The sequence below is a fragment of the Amphiura filiformis genome, chromosome 13 (assembly GCF_039555335.1).
Source record: "Amphiura filiformis chromosome 13, Afil_fr2py, whole genome shotgun sequence".
Taxonomy (NCBI): Eukaryota; Metazoa; Echinodermata; class Ophiuroidea; order Amphilepidida; family Amphiuridae; genus Amphiura; species Amphiura filiformis.
Window position 1 is genome coordinate 40,411,804 of NC_092640.1, and position 27,919 is coordinate 40,439,722.

General features: G+C 37.4%; 1 protein-coding gene across 1 annotated transcript in view; it reads right to left on the reverse strand.

Annotated features, from left to right (window-relative positions):
• Positions 1 to 27,919, reverse strand: part of LOC140168342 (scavenger receptor cysteine-rich domain-containing protein DMBT1-like) — a 71,007-nt gene that overhangs the window by 42,675 nt on the left and 413 nt on the right. The window contains exons 2-6 of the mRNA XM_072191714.1: positions 20,957 to 21,023; positions 6,398 to 6,451; positions 3,826 to 4,134; positions 3,218 to 3,541; positions 2,780 to 3,088 (exon numbers count right to left, since the gene is read on the reverse strand). Of these exons, the coding sequence (XP_072047815.1) occupies positions 2,780 to 3,088; positions 3,218 to 3,541; positions 3,826 to 4,134; positions 6,398 to 6,451; positions 20,957 to 21,023 (1,063 nt within the window). The remainder of the gene's footprint in view (positions 1 to 2,779; positions 3,089 to 3,217; positions 3,542 to 3,825; positions 4,135 to 6,397; positions 6,452 to 20,956; positions 21,024 to 27,919) is intronic.

Sequence of the window (27,919 nt, forward strand, 5' to 3'; positions counted from 1 at the left end):
TTCTTTTTCTTGGAATTTAGGCGCAGGCTTAACATACTTAAAGTAACATTAAAAAGCCTGACTTTGTGGAGAAACCTGATAAGTATTATTTTGTCACCACGTTTTGCTAACTTCTCAAGTTCTCTTGATCAAGCAAATTTCCTCAATTTCTTTTTCTTTCAAAAGTGCTCCCATTTGCAGTTTCTGTGCATCCAAATCCATCTTTTGTTTTAAGTTCCAATTTTGTTAGTTTTTCTTTTTCTTCAAGCGCCATCTTTTCTTGACGCAATTTTTCTTCCATTGCTAGTTTTTGTTTCTGATTGTCTGATTTTTCTTGTTTTTCCTTTATTTTCCATATCTAGCTTTTGCCTGTTTAACTCCAATTATCTATTGCATTTTCTTTTTTTCCCATTTCGAACTAAACTTCTAGTTCCTTCAATTTAACTGCAGCAACACCGATTTCAGTTTGAACCCTCCATCAAGGCATTTTTGAGTACTTGTTTTCTGCTAGATTGATTTACTTTCAAATCATAGTATTTTGCAATTAGTTCTAGTAATTCAGGCTTTTTCAACTCATCAAACTTCTTCCAAGTTATAGTTTGAAGAATCTCTTCTCCATTGAACGCCATACTGGCACAAAACTTGCCAGAAATAGGGAGGTTGCCAAATTTGGGTGTCAAAATGGACAAAAATAAGGAGGCATCTCTGCATGATCAGCTGGCATCCATGCCTGCTTCTTCTTTCTTACTTTGCACAGCGCCGCTTGTGCTGTATCAATGAAGTTTTCATTCAACTCGTTGTTAAAACTCTCGATATCTAAGTTGGCTGCTATAAGTGGAGCAAATCTGCCCCCAATCTTAGCCTCAAATTCAGTAGCAATATCTGGATCCTTGAGCTTTTCTAGGTCAAACTTAACTCTAGGTGACTTCTCTTTCCTCAACCTCTTCAGCTTTATTCTCTTTGATGTCATCACCAAGTCATGGTTGCTTCCGATGTCTGTGCCAGGGAAGGATCTTGTTTGGGCGAGGTGCACACTTGATTGGAAAAGCTTACTGATCATGATGTAGTTAATCATGTTGTGGACTTTGCCATCTGGTGAGTGCCAGAGTAGCTTGTCTTCATTCTTCCTAGTGGATGCAAGGTATTGGTCAGGACAAGGTCATAGAACTTTGCCAACTCAAGCAGGTTGAGACCCCTGTCGTTTGTCACTCCCAGTCCATATTTGTCAGCAGTACCCTGCCATATTGGATATGCATCTGGTCCTACTTTTGCATTCCAGTCACCTGAGGTGTTGTCATTAGGCCATGAAGTTTATGGTACAACAGATCCATTTCTTGATCTGATGCCGTACTTGTAGGTGGATATGCCTGGACAATTCAGATGTTGAAAGGTTCTCCTGCTAACCTCAGTATGATAATACTACTATTCTAGCACTGGTGACTGATCTCGCTATGTCTCGGTGCACCAAGAAACCTACACCTCTCTCATGACGTTTGTCCTCTCCACTATAGGATAATGTGTGTCCATTAATCATCTGTGGTAGTCTCACCAATCCCTGTCCATCTTACTTCGGCTAAAGCTAGCACAGACCATTTATACCTCATTTTGTGTTCAAGATGTTCAACTTTCCCTAGAGCATTAAGCATCCTCACATTTCATGTACCAAATGTAATATCTATTTTGGCAACTCTTAGTTTGGGTTTGGCTATGCTGTGATTGCCATTAGCTGCTCCCCATCTTTCTCTAGTCTCTTCTAGTAGCACACATTCCGACCTCATCTTGGGAAATGGGGGCAGTCGTTTTAGCCTGGGCCCAACCGATCCAGTTTGGAAATACTTATATTGTCTATATTCATCATAGTCTTGCTGTTGGTGATACTACTACTACTACTACACTTGGTGGAACCAATCTCCTCTCCAAGTGTTGCTAGATCTTATTACTAAAACTAAATCAATAGCCTACAAGGATATAAAGGAAAGGATTCAGCATTCAGATCTTCGGTGAAGTCTTGATTTTTCCCAGGCTTAGTTGCCTCTACCAAATTGATGACCGAAGCTGATGGGGAATGATTGCCCTAGGCAATTGGATGCCTGGAAGGAAGGAGAACTATATAGTAATGGGGGAAAGTGAGCTGCTGATGGAGAATGATTGCCCTAGGTAACTGGCTGCCTGGAAGGAAGCAAAACTAGTAAAGGAAGAAAGTAAGCTGCTGATGGAGAATGATTGCCCTGGGCAACTGGATGCCTGGAAGGAAGAAGAACTATATAGTAATGGGGAAAGTGAGCTGCTGATGGAGAATGATTGCCCTAGGTAACTGGATGCCTGGAAGGAAGCAAAACTAGTAAAGGAGGAACGTGAGCTGCTGATGAAGAATGATTGCCCTAGGCAACTGGATGCCTGGAAGGAAGCAAAACTAGTAAAGGAGGGAAGTGAGCTGCTGATGAAGAATGATTGCCCTAGGCAACTGGATGCCTGGAAGGAAGCAAAACTAGTAAAGGAGGGAAGTGAGCTGCCGATGGAGAATGATTGCCCTAGGCAACTGGGTGCCTGGAAGGAAGCAAAACTAGTGAAGGAGGAAAGTGAGCTGCTGATGAAGAATGATTGCCCTAGGCAACTGGATGCCTGGAAGGAAGGAGAACTAGTGAAGGAGGAAAGTGAGCTACAGGAGGTAGAAGTTGCTTAGACCTCAATCGGGTGAGGTCAACACAGCACCAGCCCACCACCATCAATTTTATATTTGTCTTAAAATATGACAAGGTTGTAGGACTCAGCATGACCCCAATTAATAATTAGTACATACCAAGGTTGCAAATGACTCCTGCATCGTCATTGTGATCACAATTGTCGATTCCCCATCCATTATGTCTGCATTCACCTAAGGTGTTTTCTGATCCTGAACAGCCTACATTATCCAGCCATATTTCTCCAGTACCCTCTCCAAACTGAGCATTGCGAACAGCTTGTGCATCACCAGATGGAAATCCAAGTTGACGACAAACTACCATTGCATCGTCATTATCCCATGAGTCACCACACACTGTACCCCAAGTATCATCGTAAAATATTTCCACTCTGCCTTCACTTGATTTTCTGCCATCGACAAGACGAACTAAAATAGGTTCAAAGGAACACATTTAGCTTTAATAGAAGGTAAGTTTGTTTTGTAATTTATACTATATCCTACAATAGAGCTATCAGGCATATTTGGATTCACAATAAGGACCTGTGAAGTACATACCTTTTGGAGGACAAATGACCCCTGCATCTTCACTATGGTCACAGTTGTTTATTCCCCACCCATTATGACTGCATTCATCTAAACCATATTCTGATCCTGAACAGTTGATATCATCCAACCATATTGGTCCAATTCCCTGTCCAAACTGAGCATTGCTAACAGCTTGTGTATCACCAGATGGAAATCCAAGTTGACGACAAACTACCACTGCATCATCATTATCCCATGAGTCATCACACACTGTACCCCAAGTTTCATTGTAAAATACTTCCACTCTGCCTTCACTTGAATTGCTCCCACCGACAAGACGGACTTGACCAGGATCTATTAGATGCAAGAAACAGGATGGCTTTTTTAAATCAAGATAAACATACTTTTACAAACATTCTCTTCCTTATATTTCTTTATATCCACAATAATTCTTAAATAATATTTCTTCCCTTTTCCCAAACTAAAGAATATGTCAACTTTGGAAGAATGTGAATTTTTTGTGAGTGATATTTGTATTCAATGACCAATTTCCGGAAGTTTCATAAATTTGATACTTTTCTTAAACTATGACACGGTTTTAGGACTTAGCATGACCCCAATTAATAATTAGTACATACCAAGGTTGCAAATGACTCCTGCATCTTCATAGTGGTCACAGTCGTTATTTCCCCATCCCTTATGCCTGCATTCACCCAAGTTGTTTTCTGATCCTGAACAGCTTACTTCATCCAGCCATATTTCTCCAGTTCCCTCTCCAAACTGAGCATCGCTAACAGCTTGTGCATCACCAGATGGAAATCCAAGTTGACGACAAACTACCATTGCATCGTCATTATCCCATGAGTCATCACACACTGTACCCCAAGTATCATCGTAAAATATTTCCACTCTGCCTTCACTTGATTTTCTGCCACCGACAAGACGAACTAAAATAGGTTCAAAGGAACACATTTAGCTTTAATAGAAGGTAAGTTTGTTTTGTAATTTATACTATATCCTACAATAGAGCTATCAGGCATATTTGGATTCACAATAAGGACCTGTGAAAATCACATATTGCAACTAGAATTACGCGGTTCGTAATTAAGGTGGCCCCATACAAAGGTGTGTAAATATCAAAGTTTAGCATGATGCAGTCATGGTCCATGGCAAAGGCGATTCGACCTTTGTGGCATTAAACCCAGTTAACAGGAAATTAATCCAGTAAATCGATTCAGTAAAGCAAATAAGCTCATGCATTCGATCACTAACGGCAACAAGCTTCGGTCGATTACCCCAGCTGCAGCGTGTGTAAACTCTAATTTGCATAGAGGCTGTACGTGAAATTATTGATTGGCTCCAAACAAAGGATTTGAACCGGTGCACGTAATCATGGCGCAGTGCAGTCCATTCAATCAAATGTTGTCATCAACCTATTTGATCGCAGTGCATTGTTATGTGTGTGAGACGAACTGTCGCGGTTGATTGCAATCAAACAAACAATGTCTTATGTATTACTTTGTTCCGTGATGAAAATCGTGATGTTTTATTCAATCACTCTTGAAAAATGTATTTCCTTTGTAGGCCTATTACTTTGTTTTGTGATGAAAATCGTGATGTTTTATTTCATCACGCTCTAAACAATAATTATAGTTACATGCATTTCAAGAAAAAATCTTATTAAAACGGTAGGCCCTATGTTGTTTAGAAAAAATGTAGAAAGTGATGATGATGATGATGTCGATGATGATGATGATGATGATGATGATGATGATGATGATGATGATGATGTCTCCAAAAGTATCCCGGTTTGTTTTTCTTGCCCTAAATCGTGCGTATCTATTAATAAGGCACTTCAATAATCAATAATCAGTCACGTGACGGCCTCCACTAACTAGCTACTAACTTGGGTTTATGGGCGCTGATATTTCATGTTCACTGTCACTTATTTATCAGAAAAGTGCGACCATTTGTCAATCACCTACAGTACCCAATTTCGGCATACTATATCAGAAACTCATCATGATGATTGCCAGAGAATAGTTAAAATGTAGCTTGTACCGTTTTTTGTGGCATCCTTCAGAAGTGAGCGGTCCGATACCAATATTTTCGGTCAAATCTCCATTCAATTAACACGGGGAGTTGGCTAGCTATGCCTTGCCCTCACTCATATTTTACAAAAGTGCGACTATTTCTGAACATCTAACCTAGCTGTAATTTTAGGTCATGTTAGAGAAATATATTTGCTAGAAGTTTGGAGAATACCTAACATATTGACTGGTTATTTTCACACAGTGATGTTAACTAGCCAAGTGCCCATTCTTCCAACGTAGATCATTTGTAGGGGTCACGCGTCAATGGTGAGAGCACTGTGTATTGTGTATAGGAAAACGGACAGTAACTGCAGTATGGTAAATACAAGTACTAAGCAATATGCAAATAAGCTCATTAATATTCATAAATATGCAAATAACATGCCACAAAACTATACAGCACATCAGGCCACCAATTCCTATCACCATTTCAAGTTAGAAGTTGATCGGTCATTGCGTTTTAGCTGCAGAGAGGATTAATGAAAATGTAGGCAAAGTATGCAAAATAAGCTCATTAATATTCATAAATATGCCAATTTTTATCATGATGGTGTAATGGATCTCAATGACCCAAGGCTAAAACCACATTTTCCCAAAATCACTTCTGAATACATAATAAGACACACTGTTTGTATAAGTTAACAAAATTAGAATCTTTATTGAAAAGTATAGTATGATTGACAATGATCATGCACATAACATAAATGCATACACTTCATGAATCACAATGATAATTTTATGACAATTTCTTAACCGGCAGTCTTCTTCTTCTTGTTCATTACAAAGTTATGTTGCACTCAATGTTCTGGATGACTGATGTATATCCAGTTTCAAAATTGACCGAATCTTACTATGTTGCGGGAAATTTATCAAGTTGTCTAAGTTGCAAGTCTATTACGCAATTATAGGCAGCTTTGTGACCATGGTAACCAACCTAATGCCACCTTGTATAATTTGTTACATGCTGCTTTATGCACTAAATTTGGTCTTTTTGATGTGAATCTTTGATCATCAACTTGTCACAAGTTTTCACAACTTTGAAATTGTTTTGAGCATAGACCCTATGGTCTGTGTTTTGACACACTGGGGTTTAGTAAGTAGCAACTTCACAACCTACCTGGTGTTGTCCTTGGCGTCTCCTCAGTAGTAGCAGGAAGGCCCTGACCTAGCCCTATAATAAGAAAGAAAAACAGAGAAAAAACAAATGAACCTACATACAATACCTAGGCCTGTAATAAGAAAGAAAAACAAAGAAAAATTAAATGAACCTACATACAATAATAGCCTCAGCGGCTCGAATGAAACATATGAGTTACTAAATCACTTGTTTTTGAAACCAATTAATTCTCGGAATAAATTCTTTCCTCTACAATGAAAAACAAGTGGGTTGTGTCCTCAAGCCTTGTTTGTTGCAAGTGGTCATTTGGCTAGGCCAGCTCGATGGGCCAGAAATGGGTCCCTTGCTGGCTTTCTCTTCTAGGAAAGAGTATGGCTAAACAAACAAACAAACAAACATTTTATTTTATTATTTTTTTTACTTTGTCATCCAGTCGGCATTTATTAGTAAAATAGTAGGCTTCAAATCCCAAGCGTTTATGGTCTAATCAGTTGTAAAGTAGATAAACTGTGAGAAATGGAACTTTATTGAAATTGCTTGTGCATTAAGTTCTGATAGACATGGCCATAATCTAGTAGCTCTTAAAGCCTTAAGGGCTCTTGAATGAGCGTTTCGACAGTATTTTTGTGGGACATGATAGCACATCAGACATATTAAATTGCATTCTGAATACGAAGAATGTCCTTCTGATATCAAATAATTTTCATTGTTTGTGATATAATACAAATTTTGTAACAAATTATTAACATTTGATCTTTTTAAAACGTTGATATATAACAGTCCTCGAAGAAAGCTTTATAAATCTAATGATATGCACATAAAGTGTATGTAGCTGGGAGGAAAAGCCGACGATCAATTAAAACTTTTGACCTTTCATATTGAAGATATACAATTTTTTTCACAAAAGACCTAATTTGTGTGTGTGTTTTGGGAAAAAAATCCATATCCTCAATACGAAAGGTCAAAATTAATATTAAATTGATTGTCAGCTTTTCATCCCAGCTACATACACTTTAAGTAACATCATCAGATTTATAAAGTTACTTCGAGGACTGTTAAATATCAAAAATATCAATTTCTAATCATTTGCCATAAAACGTGTATTACATTGCGAAATCAAAATTATTTGCTATCCCCAGTCTTCTTCCAAGGCCAAGGGTCGGCGATTCGGGGGAATGCATTATTTGTGATTTTTTTTTACATTTCTTATCAAAAAAGTTAAATTTTACATGGTAAAAAAAAAAATAAGGTATTTGAAATTTAAAAAGTATACCATCGTATACTACTGATGTAAATGTGTACACAAAAAAAGTCAATCATGACAACAACATGGAAAAACAGTGGCACGGGAATTATATAAATTAACATAATTTTTCAGATTCGCCGTCAAAGGAGGCAAGCAGAAAAAGCGATCCCGCCTGGGAATCGAATCCAGTACCTTAGACCTATGCCTTAACCACTCTGCCACGGGGGCTTCATGATTAGGCTGGTTGAAATCCAAACCCATAAGCGGTCATTTATAGGGGTACTACACCCCTCGATAAATTTGTGTCTATTTTTGCATTTTTCTCAAAAACTAATAACACAGTGGTAACAAAAGTTATGTATATGATAGGGGCAAGGAATCCAATTACTACACTGGGATTTCAGTGACCCAAGACAAGCGGTTCGTTTTTTATGATAAGAAATAAGGTACCACTTGTCTTGAGTAACTGAAATGTCAGTGTAGTAATTGGATTCCTTGCCCCAATAATATACATAACTTTTGTTACCAGTGTGTTATTATTTTTTGAGAAAATTGCAAACATAGTCACAAATTTACCACAGGGGTGTAGTACCCCCTTAAACTTATCTCCTCCCCGCAAATACCGTAAAACCCCGTCTACAAGGATATACCTAAGAAACGCCCTCAATAAAATTGGTTGCTTGTTGTATTTGGAGTTTGAGCAAATATATACTGGCACTGGGTGGCTATGCATTCCATCTAAGTATGTTGTAACACCAATCAATTGTATTGACATAATAACGACTGTTTCGTATATCAGGATCGTATAGCTCAATTGATAGAGCGTCAGACTTTGGAACTGAAGACATGCTGAAGAGAGCATGGTCCGGGCACCGGTTCCGTTTTTTCATTCTCGTTTAATTTTAACTTTTGACATGTTCTTTTTATCTTTCTTCAAATCTACCTTTCTACTTTTAATTTTAGGTGCGTTTTTTTTTTTTAGTTTAGTTTTTTTAGTTTTTTTATAGTTTTTTTAGTAATTTTGTGGTTTTATAGAAACTAGTAAAAGCATTTATTCTAAATAATAGCGAAACCCACGGTTAGACAGATGTGTTGTAACTACTTGTCTGTCCTCGTCTTTGCAATAAAAACCTATGTTGCACCTTTGTGCCATCCCAATTCTTGAGGTAGGGTGCGTTTTTGGCTTAAGCACGATTTTGTTTCTACTTGAAATGAAATCAAAATAAATATTGTTCTGTTGCCACAATTGCAGTTTTTTTCAATAAAAAAATAGATGAGGAATAATAATTATTCCATATTTGAATCTATTGTCCCATCAAGAATAGAGTGTCTTCAAAAACTTCAATCAATTCATCTGACAAAGGAAACTATTCTGGTCATTCAATTTTGTTTCGCTTGCACCTGTTATATCACAGGCGTTGGTAGAGAAGGCACACTTCTCTTGTCTTCACCGAAGTAGTGATGTAAACACTAACATGATTAATTACCATAGCTAGCAATGGACATACACTATTTTTTGTTCCACTTGAACCCATACTATAGGCTATTCGCTGTCGATGTGACGTAATTAATCGGATTAACTACCATAGCAATTGATGAATACAATTTCGAATATATAGCCCTGCACTTCATCGTTCACGTGGCACCTATGCATTAAACCATAGTTGTCAAAGATATGCTAATCACTCGCCATGTAAGATTAGTATTTATGAAAAGAGTGGTATTCAATCTATGTTTGGTGACATACGCGGGTGATTAGTGCAATCTGCTTGATGGTAGTTATTGCGATTATTACGTCACTTCGACAGCGAATTGTAGTATAGACGAATCCAACAAGCCAAGTGATGGTCAGAATTTATTCGGCCATTATACGCTGGTGAAGTTGCGTAATTAATCGGATTAATTACCATAGCAATAGGTGAAAACAATTTTGAACATATCGCGCTGCGCTACAAGCAGGTTACACTCATCACCTGTACTGTGTATGTCTGCAATCATAGATTGAATACAATACTGGTCTTTTCAAAGATCTTACAGGTGCAGCATGATATGGTTCAATGAAGAGGTACCGCCTGAACGTATCAGTGCCTCATTTCAAATATATAGTTTTAGTTTTGGTTTTGGTTTTGGTCACGTGGTTTCCTATTGTCCTGCCTAACCACTTGAATCATAAGATATCGAACTCATTGTTTCTACCTTTTGTTTAAAACCGAACATTTGTGTCAGTCAGTTTCGGTTTTGGTTTCAGTTTCTTATAAGTGGTATGGATCGTAAAATTATTTGATTTGAAGTTACCTACTCTAAGTATACAAAAGAAATGTTTAAATTTCGCAGTGCAATATTCACGAGCAGAGAAGTCGAACAAAGCAGTCTACATTTGAAAGCATTGATTTAGTTTGAAAGCATTGACTTGAGACTACGAATTAGCCTAAGCTGATTTCACTGTGAAAATATATAGACCATCGAAATATTTTCACAGACTTTACAATAGCCACTTGACAGATTATGACTTCATTGATATAAACACTATTGTGCACAACTCTATTTATGTGCATGTCGCATGACGGAAGATCAATATCATAGAAAGTTGGTTTAAACTAACTTTTATTCAATTTATTTATTGGAGAATAGAGAGAGAGAGATAGAAGAGATCGCCAGGGAAAGAGGGTGTGTGTGTGTGTGTGTGTGAGGGGGGGGGGTAAGGGTAAGGGAGAAAGAGAAACAGAGGGGAGAGAGCATTGGAAGTGGGAAGGGAAGGAGGGGGAGAGGGGGGCTCAAGAGTGGAGTGGAATAATAGGGAAGAGTCGATATCGAGTGTGGGGGGGGGGAGGGAGGAGGTTATATATAGGTGGCGGAGGGAACATAGGTAAGAGGTATGGGTTGTACTTTCCAGGGAATAATCTAATTCATAATCAAATCATCTACATCATCATGCATCGTTTATATTTCAGACAAAACACCCCCCCCCACCCCTCAATATATGCACATGATTTCTACATGTAGGCCTAGGTCTCGTATATATCGGTGTAATTTTATGGTGTCATGGATGTGTGCCACCTACGGCAAAAGTCGCCCGCGTTGATAGATATCGATAATGAAAATGTTAGCACAATAGGCTATTATATACGTATGGTTATAGGCCATTATACTTTTGATTATATATACCCTCTTGTGTCCTCCCAGCATAATAGTGTTATGATTGCATACCAGTTCATCTCCACATTTTAATCCCTTGATTTTTGGTTTCTGAACAATAGAGAAACCAAAACTATATATTTGAAATGAGGGAGTGTATAACGCGGTATATTCAAAAATTGTTTTCACCTATTGCTATGGTAGTTAATCCGATTATTACGTAACTTCGCCAGCCCCTCATTTCAAATATATACCGTCGTTTTATCTTTTCAGTTTCTGTTTCCGTATCCGTAATAGTTTTTGTAAGTCATTGTTATTCTGAAGTGGTAGTCTCCCAGGTATGACCAATCTTTTATTCTAGCCTTTTGTTAGTTACCGAAAATTTGAAGCTCGTGAATTTCAGTTTTCGTTTTGGTAAGTTATATTGATTTTTTACATAAAACCTTGAGATGTGCGGTTGGGTGGCAATCTAGACAAAAGAAGAGTCTAAATTTTACGGTCCTAAATTCGCGGTAAATTGTACGGCTTCAATTGACTTGTGTTTGGTGTATATGTACTTACGCCTAGACGTAAGTGGATCGTAAAAAAGTCTTGCATTGAAATATATACTGACCATGTTGCCAAGTTATAAGCAATGAGTCTTTCATATTGGCGATGAAACGAGCGTCTAAAATAGTCAAATATCTCCCAATGTGGCGCGTACAAGTGGTGATTTGGTAATCATGTTTTATATTGAAATGCAATACAAAAGAATTTGCATTGGAGCAAAGATAATGTATTCTATTCATGGCAAGCTAATCTGATAATTGGTTGGGCCTATATGCAAGACTCGGGTTTATTTTAAATGTTTATTTTTGCAGAGCTTATTTTCAGTCATGGATCATACTGATAAATTTCGCGAGGGGGAGGGAGGGAGGGAGGGAGATACTTAAGTTGTGACTGAACAAGCGAGAGTGGGAGGGGGTGAGGAAGAAAGAGAGGAGAGGGAGAGACGGAAAGGCTAGAAAGAGAAAGCTCGAGAGGAGAGAGTAGGTACCGGGGAGGGAGTGGGGAGCCTGATCATGGGGGGGGGGGTTTGGGCAGGAGGAAGCAAAATAGGGAGATAGACATTGATACGAGGGAAGGGCGATACTGTGGCCCTGCACAAGTGCAATGGGGCGCGACAGGCTCATAAGCGGACCTTTTGTGATTGAAGGGCTTATTTTCAACGTTTTTACAGAAAAAAGTGGACCTTTTCATTCGGATTTGCATTTTGTCATAATAATGTGAATCAATTGATCACTGTCAAACACGAGAGGGAGCTAGACCATTAAAACAACGGTCGGACACCGGTGTTCAATACTATTTTATCTCCAGCCTTTATGGGCTTTATTGACACAGGCAATTACCTCTATTGAAATAAGCTGATTGGTACTTCAGAGTTAACAATGAAGTCAGATTACAGTAAACTTACTGAATCCCTTGCGTTTTCGTATCTGAACAATAGAGTTACGGAAACTGAAAAGATAAAAAGACCCATAGTTTTGGTTTCTCTATTGTTCAGAAACCAAAAATCAAGGGATTAAAATGTGGAGATGAACTGGTATGCAATCATAACACTTTTGTGCTGGGAGGACACAAGAGGGTATATATAATCAAAAGTATAATGGCCTATAACCATACGTATATAATAGCCTATTGTGCTAACATATGAATTATCGATATCTATCAACGCCGACGACTTTTGATGCTCTCTGCCGTAGGTGGCACACTTCCATGACACCATAAAATTGCACCCAAGTTCCGATAAGTTATGCATAGACATCGTTGAGACATAAAAGATGGATATACGAGGCCTAGACCTACATGTAGAAATCATGTGCATATATTGAGGGGTGGGGGGGGTGTTTTGTTTATTTGTCTGAAATATAAACGATGCATGATGATGTAGATGATTTGATTATGAATTAGATTATTCCCCGGAAAGCACAACCCATACCTCTTACCTATGTTCCCTCCGCCACCTATATATATCCTCCTCCCTCCCCCCCCACACTCGATATCGACTCTTCCCTATTATTCCACTCCACTCTTGAGCCCCCTCTCCCCCCTCCTTCCCTTCCCACTTCCAATGCTCTCTCCCCTCTGTTTTTCTTTCTCCCTTACCCTTACCCCCCCCCCCCTCACACACACACACCCTACCCTCTTTCCCTGGCGATCTCTTCTATCTCTCTCTCTATTCTCCAATAAATAAATTGAATAAAAGTTAGTTTAAACCAGCTTTCTATGATATTGATCTTCCGTCATGCGACATGCACATAAATAGAATTGTGTATAATAGTGTTTATAACACTGAAGTCATAATCTGTCAAGTGCCTATTGTAATGTCTGTGGAAATATTTTGATGGTCTATATATTTTCACAGTGAAATCAGCTTAGGCTAATTCGTAGTCTCAAGTCAATGCTTTCAAACTAAATCAATGCTTTCAAATGTAGACTTCTTTGTTCGACTTCTCTGCTCGTGAATATTGCACTGCGAAATTTAAACATTTCTTTTGTATACTTAGAGTAGGTAACTTCAAATCAAATAATTTTACGATCCACACCACTTATAAGAAACTGAAACCAAAACCGAAACTGACTGTCACAAATGTTCGGTTTTAAACAAAAGGTAGAAACAATGAGTTCGATATCTTATGATTCAAGTGGTTAGGCAGGACAATAGGAAAACACGTGACCAAAACCAAAACCAAAACTAAAACTATATATTTGAAATGAGGCAGCGTATTGGAATAAAACAGGAGGATGTGAGTTCATAAGGGCAATGTCGGGGATAGGTCACAATCGATGTGGAGAGATGAGAGGTCCGACCAACAGCCATAGCGATTCAACTAATTCCAGTGGACGGTCTGTGGCTAGTAAGGAATCGTCTTTGACCACATGCGCAGATCTGTCTCGTCAGGAAGATATTTAATATCCCGAATTTATAATAGGCCTATGCCTACCAGTTCCATCGTATAACCGATCTGCTAGAGAATATTTGTTACCATGTTTAATAAATTCGTATTTATCGTATAATAAAATGTAGCCAAATGTATATTATGTGTCACACGGTTTTCTGCTGAACCACTAGCAGGCTATGTTACCACATCTATGACAATGACAAAGGTGAATTTTGATGATTTTTACGATCGTCCGGATGAGCAAATCACTGAATGGGTCTTTAGTTCCCTCCTCTCCTTATCCTGCCAATATTATATGAATCAAAGAAAAATAAAATTAAACAAGAAAAAAAGACAAAGAAAAGAAACAATAAAAGAAAAACAATAGAATAAATTAAACTAAATATGAAAAAAAATGATCACGAAAGGAGTCTTTAGAAAATGCAAGAAAATATAAATGAAAAGTTTGAACAATATTTTGTTTATAAAAGTTTGTGTGACCGTGATGAGGCTCGAACTCACCATCTTCCGATCTAAAGAACCAAAGTCTTATGCCTTGCCAAGTGAGCTATGCTCGTGAGATGCGAAATAAAGATAAAATAATACATTGTATACCTGCTTGTGTCGGTAAATGATTTGCTCAAATTCCATAATGATATAATATTGTGGAGGGCGCTAGCGTGAAATATGCTATCATCACAGTCGCTTCTATTCCTTATAGACGGGTTTCTACGGTAGTAGCTAGGGCCGTAAATGCGAGAAATAAATGGCCACCCTCCCTGTGAGGAAATATTACATGGAAATACAGTGGCATGATCGACGGGACATGACAACAACCTTAAAAATCACAGGTTGCCATTGTCATATTTGGCTAATGCCATTTTTAGCTAAAAATAGGAATGTTAAGGCTCAGGTTTGTCAGTTACGATTAGCAACCACATTTTCTGCCATTATTCAGTCGTTGTAGTGATTGCCATAGTAACTATATCCCCAGCAAACACAAAACGTTTTCGATGTCATTCGCAAAAGGTTATAAAAGGTTGTCAGATAACGTTTAAATGTCGGGTTATATAAAGGGTATATTAAGAGTATAAAACGTTTTCATCAACTTAAAAAACATTTTTTGATAATCTACTGCTCAGCAAACAAAAATGTTTTACAGAAAACGTTTAAATGTCGGGTTATATAAAGGGTATAAAAACGTTTTCATAACATTCCAAAAACATTCTTGAAAACTTGATACAAAACATTCTAAACAGAATGTTATTTGGGGAATTGAAAAAATATTTTGCGAAAAATGTTTGCCCAAAATATTTTCAATAACGTTTTAAAAACGTTTTCACGACCTTTATATAACCCGACATTTAAATGTTATTAAAAGGGCGATATATTGAAATACGACGAGTAACTATTTGTTTTCATGGCATTCGAAAAGACTGCATTAAAATCGCTGAAATTGATCAAGTTATATAGCCAAAAAGTACTTTTTAGAGTTTGATGCTTCAAAATGGTACATTTTCTCTCATTATATATGACATTTTTGATGTAATAGTACCAAAATTCATACGCACGGCTTCGGTTTTCAGTAAATAGTCGCAGTAAATATGAGAAAATTCCACCCGAAATTAGGCATTTTCCCATTGAAACCCGTGTAATACATAATTAGTGGTATTTAACCTTTAGGTCTGGAATTATTTTGTTCTCATTCATTCAAAACAATATGACGTGCTTAGGTTTAGATCGATAGTTCGATGTTGTCTGATAAGAAATATCTTAAAACCTCTGTGTAAATGTCAAATTTTCTTTTATATGTTAGTCTTTTTGCACTTACTACTAAAGTATGTTTATCAGTGGCGTAGATTTCTTTTTGACAATGGGGTGGGGTGGGGATGTGGTTGAATTTTTTTTGAAGTATAGTGAATCCAGCCCCTTTGGTGACATAATAAGTTTATGGTACTAATGTCCACGTAGCGCGAAAAATTTGCCATATTGAAGCTTAACTAATGAAATATGGTGCAAAAGTGATATAAAATTTGCACTTTGGGGGCTAAAATGGCCAAATATGAGGTTAATTTGGTCAGAAACCCACATACAGACGTCAACATTGGGGGTGGGTGATTATATGGACCATCCCCCTGGCAAAATATTGGGGGATTCCTCCCCGGATCTACGCCTATGATGTTTATGTTTGTTCCAAAAATGCAAATACTCTATCCGCTGAGTGCACCAAATCCGCGTAACTTCGGAGTAAGCTACTAGTTTAGTAAGTTGGCGAGTATCTCGTATTTTGAGACTTCCAAATCGGCGTAAGTTACTAGACTAGTAAGTTCTATTGTTACATACTCGGCAACTTACTCTTCATCTTTTGCGGAGTAAGTTGGCGAGTATCTCAGAATTTGGTGACTTCCAAATGTGCGTAAGTTACTAAACTAGTAAAGTTACGCCGCAGCTATTGTTATTTACTCGGCAACGTACTCTTCATCGTTGGAGGAGTAAGTTGGCGAGTGAGTAAATCGAGTGATATTGATGAGATTTCGGAAGTAAATAATAAGATATTTCGCATTAGAGCGTATTCTGCCAGTGGAGCGTCTCGTATGCAGCACTGCAAACCTTTCGGAACATTTTAAGTCATATATATAGTGCTTACGAATGCATGTTGGATTCCATTTGTGTCTTCAGTAGATAGCATAATTATAGTAGGCCTACCATTTAAATTTTACTATAGAGTCAAAGTCCCGTTACTTTATGCGTTTATTTTATGCCTTAAAAATATATGACATTGTTGTATTCTATATACTACACTGAGTATATAATTCGAATCTCTATAACTATTTACATGTCTGGGGAAAAATGTTTTCAAAACTCAAGATATCTTCTATCTCTAATAATAGGCCTACATATAAATTATCTTATTTCAGGATCACCCCAAGCTTCAAGAATTTCGAATAATTGCAAGTTTTGCAAATTCCTTCATACGACTGGATACAATGACAGAAATGAATTCTTTCCTCATAATTATAATCTTTTATTTTAACCTGATAACGGCAGATCTATATATCCCAATTCGACTGGCCCTGGATGGTATATTTCCCAACCATTGAGGAGTTATATGCCCCACTATCCTGTTGTTTATTCCATTCCCTGTTCGTATCGCATGGTTGCAGGGCTAAAAAATAACACACTATCACAAAACGCTATATACCCCATCCCACCCCTGGGGCACACCATCCGGTTTGAATAGAGTAGGCCCACGATTATCAGATATTTTGTCCAAATTGAAAACAATTTTGCGACATTGTTACCAAATATCATTAAAAAAAACTGGCACTTTTGTGATGTTTTTAAAACTACAAACCTTTATCCTAAAATTGGGGAGCCATTATTATACAAGAGGCCCCAAAATGAGACTCATATTTGCGCTTATCATGACATACGGTCATTTGAACTGAGCACCAAGTTGGTCTTTGCAGGGGTTGGTTTGCTAACTCACACCCCCCCCCAAAAAGAAAATTCTAACCCCAAAAACCAACTGCACAAAGAAAATGTTAACACCCTAAAACCAATCCCTAAAAAATTCAACCCCTGACCCCCAGAGTAAAATTTGTAAATGGCCCGGTAAACACACAATTGTACCCTTATTTGGGCAAAAATATATGAATTTTGGCATAGAAAACAAAAAATACCACCTTAATTTTGAGCTAGTATAATGTTGTAATTATTGAAATTAGCAATTATCACAAACAGGACCAAAATGATAGGCCTACCCACCAATTTTTTTTGTCTTTTTCCCTACTACAACTGACCCTGTTACGCGACTGAACATGTAAACTACTTTGACCCCAAAAGGATTTTTTACAAAACTACACTGCTGAGTCCCCACCCCCGGCGGGTTACCCTTCTGACATGGTGTGACAAAATAGATATCATAATCATAAACCTATAGGCCTACATGTATGCCTACTACAAAGCACGCTAAATACACTGATATGGTATTTAGTTTGTACCGGGGTATTTAGCATGTTTAGTGACATAACACTGCCTATTGTTAAAATTGAATAACAATTGACCGCGTGGTTAAAAACGTGATATTAAAGGTGCTGATTGTGATTTACTGCTCCATTAACGAATATACTAAAGAAGTAGTTACTCGCCAGATACGCTTCAGCGCAAGTCCCAAAAATACTAGTTTAGTAAGAAACGCGGCAGTTGCGGAGTAGTTACTAAAGAAGTAAGGCTAGCTTCAGACTCCGTATTGTACGTACAATATTGTATGTACAATACTTTTCGTGACGTCAAAAAGTATTACACGTGCAATAAATATACGTGCCACGACGAGTTGAATCAGATTAAATAACGCGCTATAACCCTGACGGTTCATTGTTTGCTAAATCCAAGCGAGGTCACCAGAAAATCTATGCAAGAGAAATTTCTACTGCTGCTGATGAAAAATCCTAGAGTGCGTTTGGAGGTTTTTTCTGCACTTTACCAGTAGCCCTAATAAATTCATAAAACAATAAAAATCAAATAAAGATTTAGGGCAAATGTTTTTACTCACTGCTCATCTGATCCACTTTCCCAGGAAACTAAATACCGATACTCCTTAGTTTTTCCCTGACTTTCCAGACATAATTATGAGTAAACATCAAATTGAATGTTTACAAAACAATCAAATATATATACATTCTTTTGCATTTTGTACATAAATATTGATATCAATAATGTAGGCCTACAAACATTAAAAAAGGGGGCCTAAGAGTATGTCTATTTTAATAATATACTAATTCCGCCATGCCCAAACATATCTTATTATGAAATCGTGTAATGGAACCCAAATTCCAATCAAAAATAAAAACAAATTTGTTATCAAATACACTAGGCCTATACATTGTATTATAGGACTTTAATAGATGGTTCATTTTAATAAATAAATAGATTAACACGGGTAATGGAATATTTGGCAATACCGGATTTACCAGAGATCCAGTGGATAAAGAAATTAATTAAAATTAAAACAAATTAAATGAGAAAATGAAATCAAGGACATTTGGCGAAGTATTGTTTTAGAATTCGAAGGAGTCCTAAATGTTATCCTGGCCCCAGGACACTGATTAATGTAAATTCGACCCATAGTTATTTTATCTACTTTTGCCAGCATTCAACCTGTTCAATGTGATTTATGCCTATTTTTAATAAAATTCCGAAATCTGACGTATCAACGTTGTATCGTGCACGAATTATGATTCGAGACTATTTCATTTGACACGGTTGTATGGATTTCAGAAGATTGGTCCTATAATAGATATCGATTAGAGAATTACAGCAAGAGGCTTTGAGGATGCCGTATTCCTCTTGACCATCAACCAATCAGAGAGACATGTTTCAGAAATATATTCGTAGGCTTGAAACTCTTTCAACTCTGAAATATATTTCAAGTAATCTCGTTTCACACTTTGGCTTGCAATAAAGCCACGAAGGGGCGGTAATGTTAATACGATTTTAGTCAAATATTGGTGCAAATATACGATTTCAGTCAACTATTTGGCTATCCTTTGCCCAAAATTATGAAATGTTTATTAGTAACAACAACTCTTAGGACGGTTTTCGAGTAATTTTGGCGAAATAATGAGGTTAAATAAAAGAAAACCCACTTACAATTTTGGACGCTTAACTGTGGTGTTCTAGGGGAATTAAAATATCACAATTAACATGTTTAATTCAAAATCGTTGTCCTACAAGCACATGTTCAGATTGTGTGAACATTACAAATACAAACAATAAGGTTGAAAAATAAATGATTTTAAAAGATCGTCTATTTTGTAGCTTTATGACACTGAATAGGCCAAATATCTGCCTCTGACGAAAAAATAAATGTTTTTCATGCTGATTTGTTTTTGTAACAAGTACCGTATGTCATTTCAAAAAGAAAGAAAAAAAGGCGGATATTACTTTTTAAAAACTCAACGCATTACTATTAATACGCCTATAATTAATGAATAAAAAAGTATAGAAGGCGTTGCATCCGGTTCTGAAGAGGGGGGAGGGGCACAAGCCGTTTTCGGCAGTTTTCCTATGGGATTTTCTAATATTTCAGATCAATGGGGGGGCTTTCGTGCCCCTAACGCTACGGTTACTGCATTAACACGTTTATGGATGTATTGTGATGATCATAAGTAGGCCTATCATAACATGCCTCAACGATATCAATATGTAACAAGGTGTTGCAAATTCATAACACAGCGTGTTATAATGTAACGAATGCTATGCCAAAACTTTAAAAAATTAACAAAAATATCAGTATCAATAAAATCAGAACCAGAATAAATACAAAGACCTACAAATAATACTTTTAAACTTTCTAAATCAATATATGACTAAATATCAGTATAAATGAATCTCTAAATCAATTAATCAATCAGTTATCAATCAATCAATCAATCAATAAATGAATAAATAAATAAATAAATAAATAAATAAATAAATAAATAAATAAATAAATAAATAAATAAATAAATAAATAAATAAATAAATAAATAAATAAATAGGCCTAAATAGATAAATCTATAAATAAATAAATAAGATCTGAATGTGCCATTTATATTATTATTACAATTTTAATATTATTAATATTAGTATTAATACGACGTATTGTTAACTTTAAAAAGGTGCCCATTGATTATATAATAATTCAAGTACAGTTGAATCATGGTAGGTATTATGATACCTACCATGGTTGAATACAAGAAGACATTAAAAGATGTTCATCATTCCGTGCACTCACTAAATTTAGAACTCTTAGAAATTTGGCAACTCCGTATCAATTAAGCAACCTATGATTGTAGCAAAATATATATTTTCCCGGTACATACTATTTATTGCACGTGTAATACTTTTTGACGTCACGAAAAGTATTGTACATACAATATTGTACGTACAATATGGAGTCTGAAGCGCGCTTAAGCTACTAAACTAGTAAGTTACGCGGATTTGGTGCACTCAGCGGTTTGTGTAGAAAGAAAAGATATGAAAAATTATCAAAATTCCCTGAATAAAAATGTAGAGTTTCACTCCATTCTTGGGAAAAGGCCACAGTATCACCGTTACATCGAGCACCTTCCTCTCTGGAAGTGCCCCCATGCATAGACTATATGCCCCATGTCTACAGACTACATAACCTTTCCCCTTAAAATAAATCCGCCTCTGTTCTTTCTCTCCTGTGATAAACTAAACATTAAATTTACTTTACTTTACTTTACCCACCTTGGTTACAGCTGCAGACCAGCAGCAAAAGTATCCAAGAAAATGTCCGCATGACTGGCGGTTCCATCTATGGAGAGAGGACGTTCATAATTTTATACATTAATTGTCAATATCATAACATCAAAAAGTACAGAAATGCTGCTCTGTCAGAATATTACATCTCTGTTCTTGTAATAGCTGCAAATGCTTAACATACACTTTTAAATAGTTTCTTGCATTTCCTACACCAGTTGAATTTTTGACACATGGACAAGGGCTTTCTTGCAAAACATCATGGACAAGGGTTTTCTTGCATTCTGTGTGCCATATTGTATAGGAAAGGAAACAACAATTCCGTAAAAATAAATGCAGATAGTTATATAGCGCTTTATGCCGTTAACAGCCTCAAAGCGATTCCGCCGTCATTAGAATAGTCGGAACCATGTTTGCTGCCTACAAGTGGCGCGGCGCAGGTTCATCAGTACAACGACTGCGGCTACCCCTAACTGCTTCCCATTGCACCTGGGTGGGGTGCGGCAAGCAAGGCAAAGCGCCTTGCCCAAGGGCGCAACAACACGGTGGTGAGACAGGGACTCAAACACCCCGGGGTATGCATGCTTGTCCCCAAAACGTCGAAAATTGAAATATATTATGTTTCATGTAAATTTCATGGGCACATATGGTCTTGGAACTCTTTCCCCTGGGACTCTTTCTTAATTACTGTGCAGGTGTGTTGCACAATTTATGGGTTTGTTTTAGAATTTACGCCATTTAGGGGTCCATTTTTAGTTTCTTACGCCGAATTACGCCATTTAGGGTAAGATTTACAGAGCCTTACGCCAATAAGGAGTGACATTTTTCTACACTGATTACGCCATTTAGGGTCCATTTTTGAGGTGCTGGGACGAGCATGCATACCACTTTGGTATGCGAGTGACCCCCCTCCCCCCGGGGTCAAATCCACGCACGTCAAACGGATGACCCATGACAATTTAAAGGAACATTCACATAAGAGTCAAAAGGTCATAAAAGGTCATTTTGAAAAACAGTGACGAATGACAGGTTCATTTAGAATTGAAATCCTACACATAGTCAACATTTCTATTCTAATCACATTGGATATACGCAATGTGTTATTTCCCTACTATATACATAACTACACTTAGGAATAAAAAGCCAACCATGGTTTCTTTGGAACTCTATCTTGGGATAATATTGATGTGTGTAATATTTAATTAAATTGCTTGACTCAAGAGCAATCATGATTTTGAATTGGTACAACATTTTAGTTAAATTTCATGCAAAATGCAAGTTTCATCAGGCTATAAACTGAAATTTAATAGATAGATGATGTAATACACAATTTATATACCCTAGATGAATCTTAAGATGGTGATAAAGTGTAAGTATCAAGAGCAGAATCCGTTTGGAGTTATAGATTTCAACTAGAAATACCCAAATCGTCAAATTTAGGCAATTTTCATCTACAAACATTGGGAATATGATCCAAGAATTATCAATTTCATGAAAGATAGTTCAACATTTCTTTAATTTAGACTGATTTCTCCAACCTCTATCCCTGAAGGTCATGTGGGTTTAAAAAAACAACACCATAAGGGCTCGGATAAGGGACATTTTCACTTTTTTATTGTGGGACCTGAGAGCAAATCAGACATATCAAATTGCATTTTGAAAATGAGAAATGTCCTTATGATATCAAATAATTTAGATTTTTTGAAGTTCGCAATATAATACACATTTTATTGCAAATGGTTTTATTTTATGTTTTTACACAACGGTGACGTTGGTCACGGCTGTGTTCTATAACGTACAGGTTCTTTCTTACACAGCTGTAATGGTAGTCACGCTGTGTCTTATATCGTACAGGTTCTTCTTTCTTTATTCTTTTTGTCGATCTTTATATTTACTCTAGCGCTTACATGCTAACACCGGTTTTGACCTAACTTGGTCACAAGCATTACAGACCATGCCCCTACATGTCACATGAAACTTAAGTGTCAAAGGTCACATAGGGGCCATAGGGGTCAAAAACGTGATTTCAACTCAAAATGCTACTTCTCTCACAAATAATATCGGAGAGTAAGACCACTTGCACACACGGATTGTTATTACCCACTGTCTGTAAATCATACACAGATTTGAGGTCATTAAGGGGTTACTTCCGGTGTAAAACCAAATACCTTCAAAAATTTTATTAGCTTAAAAAACGTAGGAGAGTGACGGTATGTTCACAATATATTGTATTTATCCAATGTATATGTGGTATTTTTTTTATTTGGGGTCATAGGTCATTAAGGGGTTACTTCCGGTATAAAACAAAATACCTTCAAAATGTTACTTCTCCTGCAAATTACGTAGGACAGTAACACCACTTGCACACATGCATTGTTATAACCAAGTGTCTGTAAATCATACACAGATTTGAGGTCAAAGGTCATTAAAGGGTTATTTCCGGTGTAAAACCAAATAAATCATACACAGATTTGAGGTTAAAGGTCAATAAGGGGTAACTTCCAAATACCTTCAAAACTTTTATCAGCTCATTATGCAGTTATGTCTACAGCAGAATTCACCTCGACCTTTGCAGGACTTAAACCCCATTAAACCAAGATAAACACTCATTGAAAACAGCTCAACTATGTTAAATCAGTGATGTGTCTCATATCCCTGGTTAAATTCACACACACACATGTTTCTGATTTACCTGTGCGATATCGCAATGGGCTGTGATGAAATAGGTATTATAATTTTAGTTGGATGCACCATTACAAAGCAAACGCACGGTAACAATATTGTGCGTGGCCTTTGTTTCCCAAATGAGAACAATAGTCTGCATATTGTTAACCAACTTTGTTGATGGTACAACTCAAGTCAAACTTATCAAAGTAATTGTGCTTGTATCACACAAGTAAATGAGAAACATGTGGTTTCTATAATCACCCACTTGAAATCCCCTGGCTCTCTCCACTGACCAAAGTTATGGACAGATTTGGGAGTTGTTTTTGCTGTTATCTGTCATTTACATATCAGGGAGGTACGACCATTTGCAGATGCCCCAGCTACTCAGCTTTTAGCCTACATGTAATGTATACATTATTCTTGATTGACATCAAGTACAAAAAATATCCGTCAAGTGGTTTTAGTATTAATGCCTTTCGGAAGAGAGCGGTCCACAAAATGAGTGATAGTCACTAAAGTTGCATTCGATTTACACAGGGAATTTTACAGGCTATGACGTGCCCTTCCTTACTAAAACACAAAAGTGCGAATATTTTCAAACATATAAATTAGCTAAAAATTGAGGACATGTTATGTTATAAAACTATATTTTCTAGAATTTCAGAGAGTACAATAAATATTGACCGGTTAGTTTTCACACAGTGACGTTAACTAGGCAATGCCCTATACCTCTAACATACACTGTTTGTAGAGGTCACGCGTCAATGGTGAGAGCACTGTGTATTGTGTATAGGAAAATGGACAGTAACTGCAGTATGTAAGAAAAACATAGCACAGTGACGGTATATTCACACATGAATTGATGCTACCCAGTGTACACGTGGTGTTTTTAATTTTGGGGTCAAATGTCATTAAGGGGTCAATTCTGGTCAAGACAAAACCTTCAAAGTGCCCTTTCTGCCACATATAACATGGCAGAGTGATGCCACATGCACACATGCATTGACATTAGTCAATGTCTATGTGGTTTTCATAGATTTTGGGGTCAAAGGTCAATAAGAGGTCACAACTCGGTTCATCGGTGTTCGTGGCCTTAGACCAGAGCTATATCTATTTTTGTTTTAAATTGCTCAAGCAATATTGAAATTTACATATTCTATGATGTTTTTCATGGGTTTTTATTTTGTTAATTAATGTATTTATTACTTAATTCGTTCCCATCTTTTTGGGCGGATAAACTGTAGCACGAGTTACCGTAGCATACGTTACTAATTAGGCGTCAGTGTTTTTTTAAATTTTTTTAAGGACATCAAAATGAGTGATTTTTTAGCCTAGCACGATTCACCGTTTTTCACAGCTGTCCGTACAAAAGTTGATATCTTCATTTAGCAATCCTATGAGAATCTAGCCTTGAATGTTGGATATTAAAATGAAGCTTCTTCCACTCAAATGAATTTAAAAGTTGTGGCATAAAGTTTGTAAAAGGAAGTCCAAAAGTGTATCACAAGTTACCATGGAATTGCCCAAATATACTGCTGCCATGCATTTTGGTTTTTCCTGCCCTAAGGCAGTCGTTCAGTTGTATTGTCCTTCATATTCTTTTGTGATATAGTAGGAATGTATGTACATTGTATGTATCATATTTTATCAGACACTTCCTGATACTTTACACAGTCATTAAGAATAGTTCTTGACATTCTTATTATATAAATTGTGACCTGAGACTAATATACCTGTATATTAGTGTCAGGTGTGACTGTCAAAATAATCATGCGTTTCATGCATAAAAAGTAATAAGTAAAGCTGAATTCTTAGTTGATTGCTTCTTACAAACTGATTTTGATCTTCACTTCCTTTTTTTCGCGAGCTTGAGCTGTAGATTAACTTCCGCTTTGGCAAAGATTTTTTGGCAGGCCAAAAGGGGGGGGGGGGCAAGCATTTTTGGCAGGTTGAAAGGGGGGTTCAAGCGATTTTTGGCAGGTCGAAAGGGGGCTAGCGATTTTTGGCACAGATATTTTGGGCATCGTTTCTATATTACGCCCTAAGAAGGGTGAGGAAAACATTACGAACACGTTCAAATATGCAAAATTTCCTGCTCGCTACGCTCGCATTATATGATAAGACAATTTCAGGTTATAAATTAGGATTCCCAAAAATATTAGTGTGTAAAGTGGGGGGAGGTAAAGATTTTTTGGCACGTCGAAAGGGGGAGCAAGTGATTTTTGGCACGTCGAAAGGGAGGGGGGGGGGGGGCAAAGATTTTTGGCACGTCAAAAGGGGTGAGGGCAAGCGAATTTTGGCAGACCACTTTGAGAATTCACCACCCCGGGGGTACACATAATTATTGCACAGCCCCTAGGAATTGTTGTTTTTACTATCTATCATGTCACAGATGATAGGGGGGTGCATGTCCAATATTTTGAGTAGTGGATGCTGACGCAGCTATATTCATAGGCGTATATCCCTGGGATGGGGGCATAAATGCCCCCCAATATTTTACCAGGGGTCAAAACAATCACTCCCCCCCCCATGTTGACGCTTGTGTGTAGGGTTCTGACAAAATGTACCTCATATTTGGCCATTTAAGCCCACAAAGTGCCAATCGTTTGCGCTTTGAGCGAATTTATTCCACTGTTGCACCATATTTTACCCATTTAACTTCCATATGACAAAATTTTTCACAATTTAAGTGCTTTTTTGTATTGACATATCCCCCTTTAGAGTTCATGCAGCCACATTCCAATAGAAATATGTACAAGCATAACATTTGACTGAGGTTATATATATCTCAGATAAATTATTTTCCTTTTTGGTTTGCCGAGAGGAGTAATTTAAGATAAATTTCGAATTAAACGGCGCATTTTGAAAATTTGGCGTCTGTCCATGAGATATTTATCCATTTGATCTTACTTACTCTACAATTACTGAACTAAGCATCCTATTTGCTATTGCAATATGACAATTTGACTTTTTTGTTCATAGCAATTAGAGGAACAATAGAGATATATTACAGCATGATAGAACAGATATTAACTTTTGACCCGAATTCTTTTTAAACTTCTGCTCTATGTGTTCAAGTGCTCTCAGGGCCGTGCCCCTAATTATCTTTGTGAGCTTCTTTCAGCCTATGCTCCTGGAAGAGAAGGATTGAGATCTTATTCCGATAAGACCCTGAGAAGCGATTTTTGGCACACATTCATGAGGCACCTTTTAAATAAAACGCTGTAAAAAGGCTTAGGAAAACAGTACGGAAACGCTTTAATATGCAAAATTTCCTGATCGCTGCGCTCGCATCATATAGCTAAACCATTTCAGGTTTGCAAATTGGGATCCAAAAAATTAGCATTTGCAAGGGGGGGCAAAGACTTTTTGGCGGGCCGAGACGGGGGGGGGGGGGGGGGCAAGCGATTTTTGGCAGGCCGAGAGGGAGGGGCCGAGAGGGGGGGCAAGCGATTTTTGGCAGGCCGAGAGGGAGGGGGCAATCGATTTTTGGCGAGCCGTCCGGAAATTTTGCCCTCCCAGGGGGCTTATAATTATTGCACAGCCCTTAAACATATACCAATGGCATTTTAACATCGTGGGGGGGGGGGGGGGCTCAAATGCAATCATTGCCAATGATTAATGCTTAAATGGGGCAAAATTGGGTTAAAGTTTGACTGAAATACGGCAAAAGGAAGAAACGCATGGCTGATTTTTGCCAATTTTGATAATAATACGGACTGTCAGGTCAGTACACACGGCCCAGGATTGTCATGTGCGGACAAACTGTGATGTACTGACTGACCATGATGCTTGGGGGTTAGCCCCCCCCCTCCCCACTAGCTATGCCACGGCATTGAATGCCACTCATAGATCCATCACTGCAGCGAAACGCACTTGCTAGGTTTTTTCATGTTTACAATGAAGGGTGGGGGATATATATTTTCAATTGCTATTGAAATGTTGTGGAACTTTTCCAGCCATATTGTCAAATATAAATAATGATATTAGGAATTCACTTGTCACGTGCATATTTATCACATTTAAAAAACAACTCAGGGCTTTTCTAAACAACATCTCATAGCATAGCTTTAACTTTACTCACAAAATTTTTTTCCATCACTGTAGCCATTGTTTTCTTGTCTCTTGTGTTAAATTGTATATAACTTACATGTAGGCCTATGTGTAAACCTAATTTGAGGTTTGCTGAGTTGGGGGCACTGCGACAGTGCTTTCCTGTGCTTTTCAGTGCTCCCTGGCAGCTCAGGAGGCCCCTTTATGTTATTTTCTACTTATGATGTTTGT